Source organism: Synchytrium microbalum (assembly GCF_006535985.1).
Source record: "Synchytrium microbalum strain JEL517 chromosome Unknown SmJEL517_scf0003, whole genome shotgun sequence".
Lineage (NCBI taxonomy): Eukaryota > Fungi > Chytridiomycota > Chytridiomycetes > Synchytriales > Synchytriaceae > Synchytrium > Synchytrium microbalum.
The window spans coordinates 525,214-542,657 of NW_022158352.1; the positions used below are offsets into that span (position 1 = coordinate 525,214).

Here is a 17,444-nt window from a genome sequence, read left to right on the forward strand (position 1 = left end):
TCTCCAAGCTCGTTTTGAATGGATTGATTGGGTGTCTTATACTGGTTGAACTTCTTGACGGGAATTTTCTCCAAAATTTCTGGTGTTGGTGCGAGAAAACACACACGCAGTCCAACCAGACTTTTTCAAATGACTACAACACCTACTCAACCACGTTTATATTTACTGGGAACACATACACAACCAGCCGAACGGCACCTCAAACCACCATCAGCCACACCTGAAAATGCATCCCGTGTCAACTCTGCCCGTAAAAAACACACTGTGATTCTCGTCGCTGGATCAGGCGCACTCAAAAATATCCATACATTACGATCCAGTGATGTGCACACGCGTGCATCATCTCCCAAAGACACTGCAGCTGATTCATCGAAAACACTGCCCTCAAACACCAAAATATCATCCACAGCCAACGGCCACACCAAACGAAAGAAAAACACTCGATGGATCCCACCTACAAGACCAGCACTAACAGCGTCTGAAATCGAGCTAGTCGCACTCCCACATTCTGATATTCATCTCCACACATTCTTGTCTGGAGTCCATGTCAAACCACCACCGACATCTCGCTCGCTTGTTGATTCGTTCTTTGTCGGGAGGGCACCGCTAGATGGGTATAGCACGCGCGTGAAGCATGAAAAGGGGTTTGATAATCCGCCTGATGCGAAAGAGTTGACGCAGCTGAGAGTTTCGAATCCGTATGGGTATAGAAATTATGTGAAAGCCGAGGAGAAGAGGAAGGATGTTGCTGATACGTATGGGAGGCTGGAGGCTGCGAGGACGGGGATTGCTGCTAGGGTTAATAGTTTGAAGGATTATACAGAGAGGTTGCAGACCTTGTAAGTTTGTGAGATTTTGAGAAGAATGTCTCGTGTTGATGGCAATCTGAGCCCTGCTTTGTGTGTTTTAGGATCAAGGAAAACCACCTTTTAAAGAAGCAGTATCAGAGCTTGTCTCAGAAAACGGTAATTGGCATAGTTTCGTGTGGTTGTTTTGGCCTGACACAGCAACTCACTACATATACGTAGAACGGCTTTGTAACGAAAACCCTTGGCCAAGCAGAAGACAATGACAGTCAAGCAGTAGAACTCTTGTCAAGAAGACGGAAACGAATCAAAGCTCTTCGTGATGAAGCCGCTAAAGCTGATGTAGAAGCTAAGACTACAATATCCGGTACACGTCTTAAAGAGCAACCAAGCATGCCTCATCATCGTCATCTCACAACTTTTATTGCTGTAGAACTGGAATCACGAGCATCTTCTCTCGAATCTCGCCTATCAGAATCCACCAAAGCTTTAGCGGATCTCATCACATTCCGAGATTTGGCAGATAATCAGTCTGAAGCTCTTAGTGAGCTTGTGCAAGCTGAAATCCAGAAACGAAACGAACTGTTACGGGACCATGCTCATGAACTACGTGTTTTCGAAGGCCAGATACGAGCATCTAATGCCAAAGTGGAATCAGAGGCGTTGATACGGGTTCGGGCTGCTGTGTCTGATGATGTTATTGAATGGGTATGTTGAAGGGGATGCTATTAACATGCATTTCGTAGTCTTTTTTCGCTTTGGTTCGCTTAATTTGACAAAACCATATTCACCCCAACGTAGCTTCCAAATGTGGGCAAGACGATGGTAGCAGATGCGCAAAAGACAAGGAGTCGACTCGAGTTGGAAATGAGTAGACATCGTCGAGTTATCTCGGAGTTACAAGAGCAAATCCTTTCATTGGAAGCAGAAATGGCTGCTAGGCGAGATCAGATGAAGGAACAAGACAACATTCGAAAGATGCAGCTTGATGAGAAACGTCGAGAGATTGCTGCTGCTGTTGCTGCAGAAACATAACTTTGAATTCCTGTTACCTTGGCAATCAAATACACATCTTCAGCTTGCACAAACAAAAACAAGTTCCGATGCGAATTGATTCTCAGATAGTATTTTGTATTTCAATAACTGGGTTTAGCGGGAAAGAGGAAGCAAGCTCAAGTTCTCAATAATAATCCATCAAACCATTATCCCTTTTACTCTTCCATTTAACGGTATAAATGATCAGATTGCAAGTTACGAGCAATCTCTACTTCCCACTTGTCACCATTAGACAATAATTTCTCTTTGTTGTACAGCAATTCTTCGTGAGTTTCTGTAGCATATTCAAAGTTGGGGCCTTCGACGATAGCATCGACGGGACAAGCTTCTTGACAGAATCCACAGTAGATACACTAAGCAGGAATAAGAGATGTGGTCAGAGAATGATATGACTGTCTGGGACGATGATTCTTTACGATGGTTTTTTGCATGTTATCCAAGTCAACCCAATAACAACTTTTATAACAAACCTTGGTCATATCAATATCATAACGAGTAGTACGTCTGCTACCATCTTCTCTTGGTTCCGCTTCAATAGTAATAGCTTGAGCAGGACATACGGCTTCACATAGCTTGCAAGCAATACACCTTTCCTCGCCTAGATGGATTGTGTTGAAGTAGAATGTTAGCGGTGATGCTTGACATGAGATTCTGATCTAGAAACAATTCCATTACGACCGCTATGTCTTATTACCAGTAGGATAGCGCCTCAAGACGTGTTCACCACGAAATCTGGGACTTAGGGGGCCCTTCTCGAAGGGATAGTTGATGGTATACGGAGGCTTCCACATCTGTTCCATGACAATCCACATGGTTCGTACGATTTCCTACAAATTGGTGGATGTGTTGAGTATTGTGTCGAATACAGCAAGTATCTATATCCACGTGTGTATGTCCATGGTATCTGGACATATAAGAGAGTAATTCTGTGCTTACAGTGAAGAACAGGGTTTCAGCTGCTTTGTCGAGAACAGGCATTTTGAAAATATCATCTGGGTTTGATGAGACACCCTTCTTTTGAGCCCTTCTAGCTTTCACATTCTCGACGAGCTGCTGGGTAGCGTAATTTCGAGATGCTAGAGATGCAGCTGCTACGATGCGAGTGCCTAGTGTATGGGATATTAGTTTGCTGAATGGGTTTGGTCGCTGTTGAAGGATGATGCAAACAAGAAGAATACACATAGGTAAACGTACCATTGGATGAGAATACAGATGGTCTGGCTACCGTGCTTGCTACGGGAAGCAGCGCTCTCCACATTGTCGACTGCATTGCTGCCATCAACAACAAAGTTGCAAAAGTAGAACAGCCAGCGGTGCGAGTAAGGAGTCAGGTTACGAAGACGATTATTAGAAACACTATAGGACGAGATTATCACGATGTCCAAGTAATCTGACACGACTTTCTATACCAGATTTAGTCAAAGATTGAACTCAGTTTCGTCTTTTGCACAATTTACTTCCCTTTGACAACAAAGAGCGATTATAACGTGTTTCGACGTGTCACATAGCAGAAAGAAGTGAATATACACCATAAACTTTTATCCGTCCAGTCCAGTTTGAATGTGTCATAAGGTCGATCTTTTCGCAACTCGCATTTGGTTGAGTAATTGTACGAGAACAGAGACAGTCGCCAATAATCAATAGGTACAATTGATCCATGGCGTCAGGTGCAACTGCCACGTCGAGTAGTAATGCCCTCAGTGGTCTAGATGCAGTCAAGGCAGTTCAGCAATACATTAACAAGATGGTCACCGAGGTGTCTGGAATGAAGGTCCTATTACTCGATGCGGAAACGGTAGTCAAAACAGATCATTGTTATTATCACGTTATCAGTGTATCGTTATATGTAATTTATCTCTACATTAGACACCCATCGTCTCGGTCGTCTTGACTCAATCCAATCTCTTGTCAAAGGAAGTCTACCTCATTGATCGCGTCGACAACAAGCAACGAGAGAAAATGAAACATTTAAAATGTATCTGCTTTGTTCGCCCCTCCCCCGAAAGCATTCAGGCTCTGGTCGAGGAGTTGAGGGAACCGTGTTATCAAGATTATTACCTATGCAAGTACTCTTTATTTGACGTGGATATTATGTTGCATTGTTTGCATAAACAGTGGATTTGCTGGATTTGCTGGAATCGCTGTTTACAGATTATTGCTTACGTACAGCTGCTCACTTACATGCACTCTCATGCCAACAGATTTCAGCAATGTATTAAAAAAATCCGCCATTGAAAGGCTGGCTGAAGTGGACGAACATGAGGTTGTTCGCGAAGTTCAGGTATGTCTTGACTCGATCCGCTAGCCTTGTGTGGGGTCGTTTTTTTGCTGGTTGTAATGCTCTTCTGTCTTCCCCTACAACAGGAATATTTTGCCGACTTCCTCGCCGTAAACTCTGATTTAGCATCACTCGGTCTCTCTCCACCAACACATCCACTCTTTATCGAAAACGCATCAACATGGGATCCAAAAACATTGACCAGAACAAGTGAAGGAATCATATCCCTCCTCCTAGCTCTGAAAAAGAAGCCACTTATTCGTTACGAGACTAAATCGGTCTTGGCAAAGAAATTGGGCCAGGAAGTTCAATACATGATGACACAAGAAGGAGGATTGTTTGATTTTAGAAAGACGGATACGCCTCCTATACTGTTATTGTTGGATCGACGAGGTGATCCCGTGACGCCATTGTTGAATCAATGGACGTATCAGGCTATGGTGCATGAGTTGATGGGAATTACTAATGGACGCGTGGATTTGGCTGATGTGCCTGATGTTAGACCAGAACTAAAGGTATCAAGCAAGACTGCGCTTTTTTTCGCGACAGCCTTTTTGCAGCAGTCAAACATTTTTAGTCACGAAAACTCGAACAAAACAAGCATGTTTCCTCATTATAGGAAGTCGTATTGAATTCAGATCAGGATCCATTCTATAAAAAATCCCTCTACCTAAACATGGGTGATTTGGGTGCAAACATCAAATCATACGTCGAAGAATACCAAACAAAACACAAATCATCAGCACAGATCGATTCTATTGCTGATATGAAACGATTCGTAGAAGAATACCCCGAGTTTAGAAAACTGAGTGGGAATGTGACAAAGCATGTTACATTAGTTGGTGAGTTGAGTCGATTGGTAGATAGGTATAGTCTGCTAGAAGTTGGAGAATTGGAACAGAGTTTAGCTGTTTCTGAGAATCATAACAATGACCTCAAGGTATATAGCGTCAGTTGTCCTTTTTTTCTTGTTGCGGTTTTGATATTTGTACGTAATCAGGGATTTATTCTCATTCTCTTCTTCCTTTCATTGACAACTTCTAGACGTTGCAAAAGTTGATTTCTCAGACAAACATTCCTGACGATAACAAGCTGCGGCTTGTACTATTATATGCTCTACGATATGAAAAGTCTGAAAGGAACTCTGTTGCTGCGCTGATGGATGCTCTGGCTGGTGCTGGAGTCAGTGAAAAGAAGATTGGGGTGAGTAGTGTAATGTGTTGCTTCGTTGCCCTGAAATGTATTAGTCAGATCTGTATTCGTGATTTTTTTGTGGTGTTGACCTAACGGGTCTCACGATCTGTTTGCTCGATAGATCATTGGAGCCATGATTCAATATGCAGGTGCAGATCAACGACAAGAAGATCTGTTCATGAATACTGATGTGACATCAAAGATTAAAGGAGTGTTTAAGGGTTTGAAGGTGTGTGGGTGGATGTCGTTTCCTGAACTGAAATCCCAGCCCATTAATGATCTACTTTTTTGGTCGTGTAGGGTGTTGAAAATGTATACACACAGCACACGCCACTCATAGTTCAAACCATTGATGCACTCGTCAAGGGACGTTTGAATACTACTTCGTATCCGTATGTGGAAGGTGGAACTAAAGACAAGTGAGTTCACTTATGACTGGGCATATCCTATTTCTTTTTACCCTTACATTTTTCTTCGGTAGACCGCAAGATATCATCATCTTCATGGTTGGAGGAGCCACCTATGCAGAAGGTCGTGAAGTTGCTCGATTGAATACAGTGTATCCTGGTGTGAGGATAATCTTGGCCGGAACGACGATTCATAACAGTAGGAGGTAGGAGAAAAAAGGCCCCAATGGAAGTAGTGCAATATAACTCATACATATCTTCTCCACTTCGTCTAGCTTTATGAGAGACTTACTAGATTCAGTTGGCAGGTGGACGAGCAATCCGAAGATTGGAAGTGGAGAGCCAAATTTACCTCGTGTAAGAAGCAATAGGATTGATTGAAAAAAGCACCTTCCAAGTCTTTCTTGTATAAATAACACCATTTATGTGTAAATATTGAATAGACCACGAGACGTTAAATCATTCGAAAGGACATTTGGGACGCTTCGAGTTCTTCAAGCATGGACGTCCAGTTCCACTGTGATTTTTTAGCACTTGAATTCCGTTTAACTAGATCATATTCAGCAATCTTAAGTTATTAAACAGTAGTCAAAAATTCATTATTTCGGCAGATTATATGTGTTGATACAAATTTGGAAATGCGGTGCCAAAAGAGAACTTGTGGTAAAGTAATGCGAACTTAAAATAAGAGTTGGTCAATCTCCTCGTTGGAGACACCTTCGCTAAAGTCCCAAACAATAATTTTACGGTCCTAAAGGGGAATAGGAAGAAAATGAGTGAGTAGTCATTCGCAAAAAAACACCTTAGTTAGGTTCTGGATTAGGTTTAGAATCCTCAAGCTCGACTACCGACGACAACGACAAAGTAAAGCCACTGATTCAGACACACATACCTGACTAGCCGACACAATCTTGGACGCATCAATCTGTACATGAAAGACCCAAGAAGTATGTCCATTCTCCTTCAAATCCCACATGAGTCGTCCAGTCTTCATATCCCATACTTTTATAGTCTGATCATAACTTCCAGACACAATACGGTCCCGATCGAAGCACAATGTACGGACTAGATCGGTATGGCCTTCTAACGTTCGTAGACATTCACCGGTATGTGCATTCCAGATCTTGATGGTATGGTCATTGGATCCAGATACGATATAATCACCATCGAATTGCACACATGCTAATCCTCGTGAATGGCCACTAAAGTCTCGGATACATTGACCAGTTCGTACGTCCCATAGTTTTATAATACAGTCACCGGATGCTGAAGCGACTAGATTACCATGGAAGTGGACGGCGTTCACTGCTGCGTGGTGGCCTTCTAGGGTACGGACGAGACGACCTGTAATTATATCCCAGATGCGAATGGTACAGTCCTTTGAGCAGCTAACTACAAAACGATCATCGAAACGGACGTCGAGGACTGGTGATCCATGACCCCGTAGTGTATGGATAATGTTACCGGTAGCTTGATCCCACACGATGATGCGACAATCTGATGATCCAGTTACGATATACTTGTCATCGTATTGCAGACAAAGTACAGATCCTTCATGGCCAGCCAGAGTTCGACGACATTTTCCAGACTTGATGTCCCAGAATTTGACTGTGCGGTCTCGAGAGCCAGACACGAGTCTGTCTCGATCAAATTGAATACAATATACGGAATCTACATGTCCTTGGATGGTTCTCGTCACGTATCGTCCATCTACCCAATTATGATGTAAATGAAATCGTTGTCTATAGAGCCGTCTCCAGTCTCGGGTGGGTGTGTTTGATTGTACACTGGCATGACGATTCAGAGGAGACTTCTGTAAGGTTGGTGTTATTGGCGTTGTGAGGGCCAGCAAGTTTGTGGATGATAATATAGGAGATAGTGGTGGTGGTGGATTGGATGCTTCTATTAGTAATTGATTGGATGCACCTAAATTCTTTCTTAGTGGTCGTGCTGGGCCCCATCTACGAGAGAATATAGTTCTCCAAATCTCATTGTCTCGCGACACGTCATTCCATCTTTTCGAGACTAGAGGTATCACAGCGAATGATGGCAAATGATCCACTAGTGCCAAGATATGGACTGCGAGTTCGTATGGGAGATTGTTTACAAAGTCTAACAAAACATTGAGCAAATTGAGTAATCTGGCAAAAAAAAGGCAAAAAAAGGACGCACATACCTATTCTAGCGATTTCTTCAACACCCAAAGCAGAATCAGTTGCACTTGGAGGTCTCTCTATTTTGTCAGGACTCACTTCCACATCTACATCCATGGATGTGTCGATTTCGAGTGCAAATTCAACGGTCGACGCCACCTGAGACATTGGTGGCGTACCACTTTCTGAACCCTTGGGTGGTGTCGATGGCGATGACGATGAGGTATTGTTTCTCCTCCACCATGGTCTATATATAAACATAAACGTGAGCTCATGATGCAACGATTTGCATGCGTTTCGTGGACCAATTTAAACACGTAGGAAAGCAAACCTCCGAAGAAAGGATTCTCCTCCTTCAGATGAAGCAAAGGTGAATGGGGCTTTGAAAGAAGACATTTCTCTATGATGTTTCGTTTGCGGGGGTGGTTATGTCCAAATGCACAAATTCTGTAGTGTGTCCTTGTCGATGCCGAGGCTTAAAACCAGGCTTCAAATTGTCTCTAATACAAAACGGAGGCTCTACAGCTATAAGGATTGGCCAAAAGATATAGGATATGAGGTTCTGTTAGCTGTGGTTTGTCCAAAATACTTCGGTAAAAACGGGTTTGCCACTGTGCATGCGTTTGTGCAAACCGCATGAACCCCACCGACCAGACAATGAGGCGGTGATAGAGCTACTCACTGTTATACACGTGTTAGACGAACTACGGCTTCCTCTCCTCAAAATCGTTGCTTCGGAAGAGAAAAAATGAACTGTTGATTCTTGATTGGAAGAAACGAATGACCACGCTTTTGGTCATCAACGCGGCTTGGAGCGCGGAACTCGTACAATATCTCGTGTTTCAGTAAATATATATTGAATTATTGAAAGCTGATCATAGTGCAATCCTACGTGGTCCTGTGAAATAATCGCTGTTGTGAGCAGAAAACAATGCCTTCAGAAGTTTCTTGACCTTGTAGCTCGCGGCGTGGTATCCAATTCCGAAACTGGTGATACGTCCGGTACTGTTGGCCTCTTCTGCTGTTGTGGTTGCTGGTGTTTTCTCAGTCTGGTTGGTGAAGGCTAACACAAGAGCTTGTTAGTACTTTGATTCTCCAGTTAAGGATTGCTTCAAGAGACACTCACCATACGAAATTGTGGTTCGGCTGCTGACTTGAGCGTTGTATTCACCTGAATTGCTGGTTTTTTGCTTGGCTTGGTAGGTCTCGAAGCACCTTCGTCCTCATCGTCGTCGTCACCACCTTCATCCATGTCGTCGTTCATATCTGATTTCGTTCCATTCTTGGTGACCATCTATGTGAGTGCTCGTCAGTTGAGATCCTTATTAGTGACTTTGACAATATGGCTTACGTTGAGAATGTCATCGTTGCTTTTGCTTTCCTTTGGCTCCGGAGACTATTTAAACAGTAAATTCATTGAGCCCCGAATTCGCAAACCAGATATTGACAGTCGTCCTCACTTCAGTGTATCGTAACAAGAGCCTGTCCAAATCCGAGCTTGAATATTGATGCAATTTGTTTTGTGACGAAAACAGAATCAAGCCGACGTCACAATTACATAGGACTGATAATTCATAAGCCTTCTTCATCAAGCCGAACTTCCTCTTGTTGAAGGTTACCTATAAGGTCCAACATTTTGTTAGAGTTGGTTTGATAAACATTGGATTCTGCGATACGTTCTAGCCTAGATCCGCGTGAGATAACATACATGACGATTCCTCTCATCTTCGATCTTCTTGATCTCGATCTTCTTGCGGCCCATGTTTGATTCGAATCGTGAGCTGTCCTATGATTTGCTACTTAGTTGTGAGGCAGTTGGTGTTTGCTAAGCACAGTTGGCTCTTTGCTGCGATTCCTCGGGGACGTCAGGTGTTTCATACCACAAAATTATTTAATTTGAAGATATAAGCCTGAGATACGCGTCGAACCTCGAGGCGAATCGGAGATACTTTTTTGTGTGAGAATTTTGGACGCACACGAACATTGTCGCGAGAAAGCAACAAAGCTCTTCAATACAAGCAGTATTGCTATTTTTATTTCTATCGGTAGTTGAGCTATCCCGAATTGAAAGTGGTCACTTTGGACGAGACAAGGTTTCTCACATCCCTGTGATTTGGAAGCTTGATAACTCCACCATCCCAAAAAACCCAAAGAAAACGAGAATAATATGGCGACTACACACAATCAAGTGGCACTTCGAGAGAGCGAGGTAATCTTACTATTCTCACGGTTGTTGTTACCAAGTACTAACAACACCTCTGTAGCTTCTGGCCGCGCAAAGCAACTTGTCTAATTCCCTACAAACTGTCAAACGCACTTTTCAACAAGAACGCCCTAAGCTTACTGGGTAAGTACTCGGCTGCAGTATCCTTCTGCCTTTGCTTTGTTATTGGCAGTACGCAAGCATCGCACTGCAGTTTCGAGTCACACTTTCACAGTTAAACGCACTTCCATATGCCCTGTCCCTGAAGATCATATACTTGAAACTAACCTTCCTTCTCTTGTACATATAGACCTCAGAAAAGACATCTAGCAATATTGGCTAAAAACATTTCAAGCTTGTTGGTGCAGGTCGGAACCATGCTAGTATTCCTCAAAGGGTATGTACCACCGCTGGCCAAACTCTACATCTTTGCGCACATTCGACCATATATTCCACTCTTATAATGACACCCCACATGCGATGATTGCAAAACATTCGATCATTTACTCCCTCCCACTACTGACTCATCAAAACTTCCAAAACTACTAGCGGAAGAATTCCAAATGCATTCCAGCTCAAACGATTACGTGACTCCTACAATGCAGTATCCAGGATGATGTCACAGGATACCGGAGGTCAAGATATGTCGGAACTCACAGTATGGATGAAGCAAATCGGTTTCCAGTCTCTTGATGTTGGGAGAAACCTCATTATGATCCTACCACATGCCACTCCTGCCACTGTCATGTCAAAGGTAACTTTTACATTCATTGAAGCCATGGCAGTGTTGAGATCAAACACAAAGCTAACCGTACTCTATGTTAGATCCCAATCATACGACACTTCGTACCTCGTACAACGCCTGCTCCCGTTCCTCCAGCTCTGCCACAACGTGCTGACATGTATCAACAGCGGCCACAACAAGGGTTGTTGATTGCAGGACAGCCACAACAACAATATGCTGGTCAACAGCCCCAATATTCTGGACAATCTCAACAATATGCTGGCCAACCTCAACAATTCGCTGGTCAACAAGGAAACGTAACAACCCAATTCGCTGGTCAGCAACCACAGTACTATAATGGCCCTCAAAATACTGGAAACGCTGTAAATACGAGGAGATGATCTGTGAAACGAATGTGTTGTGATGTTTTGGGCTGTTAGGAGACTGTGATATGTGATATAGCATCTTCTGTTTTTGACCTCAGCTATAATGTTAGTCTTGTTATTATTGTAGTTCTGCATTGCTCTTTCAACAAGTTTTATAAATCAATATCTACAGTATTATTATGTGTTTCACAGTTTTATTATAACCACTGGATTACTTCATCTCGTTGTCACTTTCTTTGGTGACTGATGCTTGATGGGTTTGCCTTCAGCGAGCTTAGCTTCTCCAGTTTCTTATCTTAACGCGATTTTAGTAGACATAAATCATTTTGGATATGCTATACGCGTGACAATTGACTCTGAATTCCCTTAGTCTCCCTTGAGGTCCAGCTTTGAACGTCCTTACCTTCAGCAACTCGCAACGAAAGTCAAGAACACCCTTCGGACGCAAATACCGAGGAATATAAGCAAACGACTAGCAGCTTATAAGCTATTATGAGTCAACTTGAAAGGCTGCTCATACAGGGCGTAAGATCATTTCCACCAGACGAATCAAACATAATCCAATTTTATTCACCATTGACCATTATTGTTGGAGCAAACGGAACTGGCAAGACAACTATTATAGAATGCCTCAAGTTTGCTACAACGGGAGAGTTGCCCCCTGGAAGTAAAGGTGGAGCATTCATTCATGATCCCAAAGTAAGTTGATATTTGATGTTTGGAAGTCGAAGCTCTGCTACTTTGTTGATCGTGTTTCCGAATTTGATCAAGACGCGTCGGTATTGATATTTACATTTGAATAGATTGTCGGACGAACAGAAGTCAGGGCTCAAGTGCGACTGGTTTTCAAAGCTGTCGATGGTCAAGAGACGATGGTGTCTCGTACCCTGCAGCTCACTCAAAAGAAGGCAAAGATGGAGCAAAAGACTTTGGATACATTGTTACGAGTCAGGGATAAAAATACTGGCAAGGTAAGAACGTTTTCGAATTTAAATTTTTGTCACCTAATCTTACCTGTGCCTTTCTTAGTCGAAAGATCTGACTGCTAGATGTGGTGATGTCAATACAGAGATACCTGCATTTCTTGGAGTGACGCCTGCAATACTTGAGAATGTTATATTCTGTCATCAGGAAGATTCCAGCTGGTAGAAAGACGACTAAGGTTTGCAGTTTTTTGGCCAACCCCTCATAGTCAACGTTTTGTAGGCCATTGTCAGAGCCCTCAGTCCTCAAGAAGAAGTTTGATGACATATTTGCATCGACACGGTATGTTAATGAAATTCACGTAGACGTCACATCAAAATGTAACATAGTGATAATCAACGCACAGATACACCAAAGCTATGGATGCAGTCAAAGCTGAGCGTAAAGAGCTTGCTGCTGATATCAAGACATCGGAAGAGACTCTCAAGTTCTTGAAACGTGACAAGGAAAATGCAGACAAGGTAACCGAGCAAAGATTTTCTTTTCCACCTCGTTTCTGACGACCTTTTATTCCCTCAAACCTAGTTGGAAAAGAGTCTGGAAGACACTCGACGTGACATCGAGAACACTGAAAGACGTTTCAATGATATTGAAACTGGTTCACTCAGAGCAGTTGCCGACGAGTTGGAGGCTCTAAAAGTGCAGTACCAGGAGTTGATTTCCGTACAGACTGAAATTGATCGAGCAAAAGGGAATCGTGATTTTGCTGCCAATGAGGTCGTCAAATTGCTAGCCAGTTTGGACGGCAAGATTTATCATGGTAAATTCTTGTACGCCAATGTTTCCTTTTTTGCGATGTACTTGATCAATAACCTCGGAACTCTCAATAAATAGAGTCGGATGAAGAGTTGAGGGCCATGTTGCAACAGCATACTACAGCTCTCAACTCAAGTGAGCAAGACCGTATTGATCTGATGACGAAGCAACGAAAGATTGCTGAAGCAACAAGGAAGCTTCAAGATGATGTCAACAAGCTATTGACAGAACAAGGAACTCTACGAGCACAGCAAAAGGTATCTGTCTCAATGCACAAATTGAATTTAGCAAACCCTGGGCTAATTTTTATTTATTCATAGGCGTATGAAGTCAAAACCAATGATCGCAATACTCTTATTGTTGAGCTAGCACGTAAACATAACATACGTGGGTTCACATCATCAACTGGTGAAGATGCTGCTCGATTTTCTGCCGCTCTGACTACAGAATTGGGAGCACGACAGGGTGCATTAGCGACCTTATCTGTAAGAATGAATCTCCATGTTTCTCATTGTCACAGTCATACTGATGAGCTTCTTTGTTAAATGCAGACTGCTGGTAAAGAGGCTGAACAGCGTATAGTTGGTGAATTTCAACAGCTGCGAACAGATTTGTCTACTGAAGAGAACAATAAACGGTCCAAGCGCTCTCAGATGGTACTTCTAAGGCTGTCTCCCACTTTAAATATGCATGTGACAATTGACAATTTTTCGTCTTGTCACTCTCTAGGATGATTACAACAAAAAAATAATGTATATTGAAGATCAACTGAAAGCCTTTACCGTTACTTCCCAAGACTTGGAAACTTTGCAACGCCGTCTTGATGAGCAGGTAATCGCTTGGATCCTCTGGACTCTTCTGCTCTTGCGGATAACCTCTCGTTGTCTCGCCGCTGGTCGAACTAACATTTCAAATTTTAACTGGTCTAGGAGGCAAATTTTGATAAAGCCAACGGTGCCTTTGACGCCTCTGGAAGCGATGCCAAGATTTGTCAGTTGAGTGACAAAGTGACTGACATTGAAAGGTCAATGTCGAAGATGCACAGCAAGGCTGCTTCTGTGAGCAAACAAGCTGATGAACGAGCTCGTTTCAACTCCAAGTCTGATGATTTGAACACGAAACGTGCTGATCGTGATCAACTGTGAGCCAAGCGAAACACGACCTGCGTTTGTTTGAACAGCAAGGCTAACTTTAGTTTGCTAGACGCACTGGTGTTGAGAAAGACTTGGAGCAGATAGATGGAAGCCAGACACGCAAGAATGTGGATGTGTCGTTACTGGCTCAGACGGTGCAAGCGTTATATCGGTATGTTTCCAATTTATCACTTTGATGTCCGCACAAATCGACGGAGGCTGTCCGCTTTGCCTTATAGTGGAAAGCAGGCCGCATCCCATGATGCACAAGACAAATTAGACTCCGCTCGAGCTGAGTTGGCAGATATTGCTGCGTCGCTCAAACTGAATACCGCTTCACTCAAAACAAAGAAGAATGAATTCGATGGTGGGTTATTGTAAGGTTTGATTCGATCAAACAATTCCGAAACATTCAGCGTTGATGTTTATGTAGCCAAGACGGCCGTCATACAGCGTGTATTGGAAGGCCATGCGTTTGAAGATGTTTGGCAGACAACCGAAGATGACTATCAGGAAGCACTTGGGTATATGTAAAATCGTCCTCTCCGCTTCAACGCAATCCGACCTGACGTCTCTGTTCGTTGTAGGAACATCAAAAATCAAGATTTCATTACCAAATTCTTCACTGGCCTAAAAGTACAGTCCAGTTCTGGTGCTGTATGCCCTGTCTGTCGTAGAAGCTGTGACACCCCTACGGAAAGATCTGCCCTGTCACAAAGAGTAAGAATACACAAATGATGGCCACCTTTGTCCTATTCTAAATGCTTTTGGAAGAAGCTTGCCTTACCGACCAATCTTTAGTTGGATGATATGGCACGTGCTAAGCCGGCAGAAGACTTGGAAGAATTGGAGGAACGTCGTCGAGCATTGCAAGCCATACAAGGCGATGTTACTGCTGTCAAACGATTGGAAAAGGAGATTGAAGATTTGAAGAAACAAATCAAGACTTCTGAAAAGGCAAACAAAAGTGCTGGGTCACAATTTGACCAGGTGACTGCTTGAAAAGCTTGGATGCTTCGCGCGATGGGACAATTAACCATCTTGTTACATTCAACTCCCCCAGGCAACCTTGGCCTCTCAAGTAGCCAACAACTCTCTGAACGATGCCACTTCTTTGATGCAAAAGATGAAAGATCTCACCAAGGTCCAAAATGATATCAACATGCTGGAAGTTGATGTGAAAGCTTTGAATGACAAGCTGCAACTGTCTGGTATGGATGGCGACCAAGGTGATCTTTCTGCCGAGTTGAGACGACTTGAGCAGGAGCTGTAAGTATTTAGAATTGTGGGAGTAGTCATTTCCCAAGAAAGCATATGACTGATCTTTTTATACTATAGGGCTCAAGCACGACAAGATCGTGACAAGGTCATCTCTGACAAACAAGCCAAAGAACGAGAACTCAGAGCACTCGAGACTCAGCTTCAAAATACTCGTCAAGACTTTGGATCTTGTTCTCAAAAGCTGGATCGTCGCATTGAGTTGGAAGAGCAGGTGAAGTCATACAAGACTCAGGTTGACCAATGGACTCGAGATATAGAGGTACTCCATAAAGTGTTCCTTTACCCTTGTTTTGGCCTCATCGAGCATTCATACCAAATTTCACTAGGCTAATGATCGGCGACTGGCAGAAATCAGACCAAAACTGGCTGCTCTAGAGAACGAGCTCAACCAAATTCGACAATCGAATGCTACAAAGGAAGGACGTGAACGTAATTTGGTTGAATCGCTTCAAACATCTATGAATCAGTTGAATTCACTGTCGCGTGATATTGGAAGGTGCGAAAACAAGTCCAATTTGGAATACATGTATTGACTGGTTTTGTGCCCAGGTATCAAGACGAATGCATCGAAGAACTATTAGAAGGCAACATTGAAAGTCTTGATGAGAAGCAAACCCTAATCTCCACACTGAACGATGAAAATAAAGCCCTTGAAGCTCAACGTCGCAAAATGGATAGTGATGATGGTCAAGTCAAGCTCCGAGAAATAGCCATTGATAGCAACCTCCAACTACGAGCTCGTAAAGAAGAAGAACGTACTTATGCTAAACAAGTCGACACCCTCAAAGCCAACAGAGCCAGATACGACTCTGGTACACTTAGAAATGCTATTAATGCTACAGAACGGAAGCAAAATGAATTGAAACAAGAGCGAAACGGCTTACAAAATCAATTGATTGAGCTACGTGAACGTAAACGAGGTTATGAGGCTAGTTTGACTGGTGATGGAACGCTTCAGGGAGCTCATCAGCGCTACTGGGAGGCAGATATGAAACTGAAGGTATGAGTTTGTTCTTCTTGGTTGACAAGATTTGTAACATTGCTGATTGTCCAGTTCTTGATTTGTTTTCTAGACCAAGAACCTTGCTCTTGAAGATCAGGAAAAGATTGTGAAGTCATTGGATGCGTAAGTTGCCATACGCACGGGAACCAAGTGCGGTTTTTTGCTCACCGGCTCCGACATTAGAGGAATAATAAACTATCACACGAGAAAGATGAAGGAGATCAATAAGATTATCAAGGAATTATGGATCAAAACCTACAAGGGCGGCGGTATGTTATGACTCGTTCCAGTGCATGTGATTGTTACATGAGGTAGATCCTGAGACCTCTGTTGCCACATAGATATCGATACCATTGAAATTCGATCTGACCATGATGCTAGCAAGGTTCGATCGTATCAGTATCGAGTAAGTGGTTGCATCAGGTGTTTTTGATTTTTAGACGACCAGATTATTACTATTATTATTGCTTTTATCGCCGAGTCTCATTTTGCTCATCCATTGTAGGTTGTCATGTTGAAGGACCAATCAGTACTAGATATGCGAGGACGATGTAGTGCAGGTCAAAAAGTATTGACCTCCATCATCATTCGTCTTGCGTTGGCTGAATCCTTCGGTGCTCAATGTGGTATCTTGGCCTTGGACGAGCCCACTACCAATATGGATCAAGCCAATATTGCAGGTTTGGTGCATTCTTTGGCCGAAATCATTGAAACTCGTCGAGAACAGTCCAACTTTCAGCTGATTGTGATTACTCATGACGAAACATTCCTGCAACACTTGGGTCAATATGCAGAGTACTATTACAAGGTTGCGAAAACTGTAAAGTGAGTTTGAAACACGATTCAGTTTTGAATGTTTCTGAATCAAAGGCAGATTCTTATTGAAATTTCTAACTTAGTGAGGGATCATATATTGAACGAAAGAGCTTTTCAGTCCGAGCAAATTAACAGTAGCTAGTTATTTAAAGTATTCCTCATTTTAAAATCTGTACAAATATATATAGCATGGTAAAATCCGTGGAATGTTATTCTTGTTGTCCGATTCCAGGTCCTTGTAAAGAGCGCTCGTTCGTAACACAC

The 17,444-nt window shown here is 42.9% G+C and overlaps 5 protein-coding genes across 5 annotated transcripts; 3 read left to right on the plus strand and 2 right to left on the minus strand.

The window, feature by feature from the left end:
• Positions 1-129: 129 nt before the first annotated feature.
• Positions 130-1,841, plus strand: SmJEL517_g00922 (uncharacterized protein; the record flags this gene model as incomplete). The annotated part of the gene is made up of 5 exons (XM_031166850.1): positions 130-839; positions 911-965; positions 1,029-1,173; positions 1,240-1,514; positions 1,608-1,841. 5 exons carry the CDS (start codon positions 130-132, stop codon positions 1,839-1,841), a joined length of 1,419 nt encoding a protein of 472 aa, XP_031027164.1.
• A 188-nt stretch (positions 1,842-2,029) lies between these two features.
• Positions 2,030-3,132, minus strand: SmJEL517_g00923 (uncharacterized protein; the record flags this gene model as incomplete). Its single annotated transcript, XM_031166851.1, has 5 exons — positions 2,030-2,215; positions 2,333-2,460; positions 2,557-2,689; positions 2,799-2,968; positions 3,057-3,132. 5 exons carry the CDS (start codon positions 3,130-3,132, stop codon positions 2,030-2,032), a joined length of 693 nt encoding a protein of 230 aa, XP_031027165.1.
• A 387-nt stretch (positions 3,133-3,519) lies between these two features.
• SmJEL517_g00924 (uncharacterized protein) lies at positions 3,520-5,951 on the plus strand (the record flags this gene model as incomplete). The annotated part of the gene is made up of 9 exons (XM_031166852.1): positions 3,520-3,657; positions 3,729-3,837; positions 4,064-4,143; positions 4,227-4,655; positions 4,760-5,080; positions 5,185-5,343; positions 5,456-5,563; positions 5,635-5,753; positions 5,816-5,951. 9 exons carry the CDS (start codon positions 3,520-3,522, stop codon positions 5,949-5,951), a joined length of 1,599 nt encoding a protein of 532 aa, XP_031027160.1.
• Positions 5,952-6,420: 469 nt separating this feature from the next.
• On the minus strand, positions 6,421-9,656 carry SmJEL517_g00925 (uncharacterized protein; the record flags this gene model as incomplete). The annotated part of the gene is made up of 8 exons (XM_031166853.1): positions 6,421-6,492; positions 6,634-7,853; positions 7,918-8,141; positions 8,848-8,957; positions 9,021-9,188; positions 9,246-9,290; positions 9,355-9,513; positions 9,603-9,656. The coding sequence occupies 8 exons, from the start codon at positions 9,654-9,656 to the stop codon at positions 6,421-6,423; spliced, it is 2,052 nt and encodes a 683-aa protein (XP_031027168.1).
• A 2,043-nt stretch (positions 9,657-11,699) lies between these two features.
• Positions 11,700-17,312, plus strand: SmJEL517_g00926 (uncharacterized protein; the record flags this gene model as incomplete). Its single annotated transcript, XM_031166854.1, has 25 exons — positions 11,700-11,906; positions 12,011-12,178; positions 12,237-12,352; positions 12,414-12,473; positions 12,538-12,652; positions 12,717-12,951; positions 13,026-13,204; positions 13,268-13,432; positions 13,499-13,603; positions 13,677-13,778; positions 13,877-14,088; positions 14,151-14,252; positions 14,320-14,447; positions 14,514-14,604; positions 14,668-14,800; positions 14,882-15,070; positions 15,144-15,349; positions 15,419-15,620; positions 15,688-15,857; positions 15,911-16,361; positions 16,435-16,487; positions 16,548-16,633; positions 16,706-16,770; positions 16,870-17,189; positions 17,264-17,312. 25 exons carry the CDS (start codon positions 11,700-11,702, stop codon positions 17,310-17,312), a joined length of 3,909 nt encoding a protein of 1,302 aa, XP_031027169.1.
• Between the last annotated feature and the right edge of the window lie 132 nt (positions 17,313-17,444).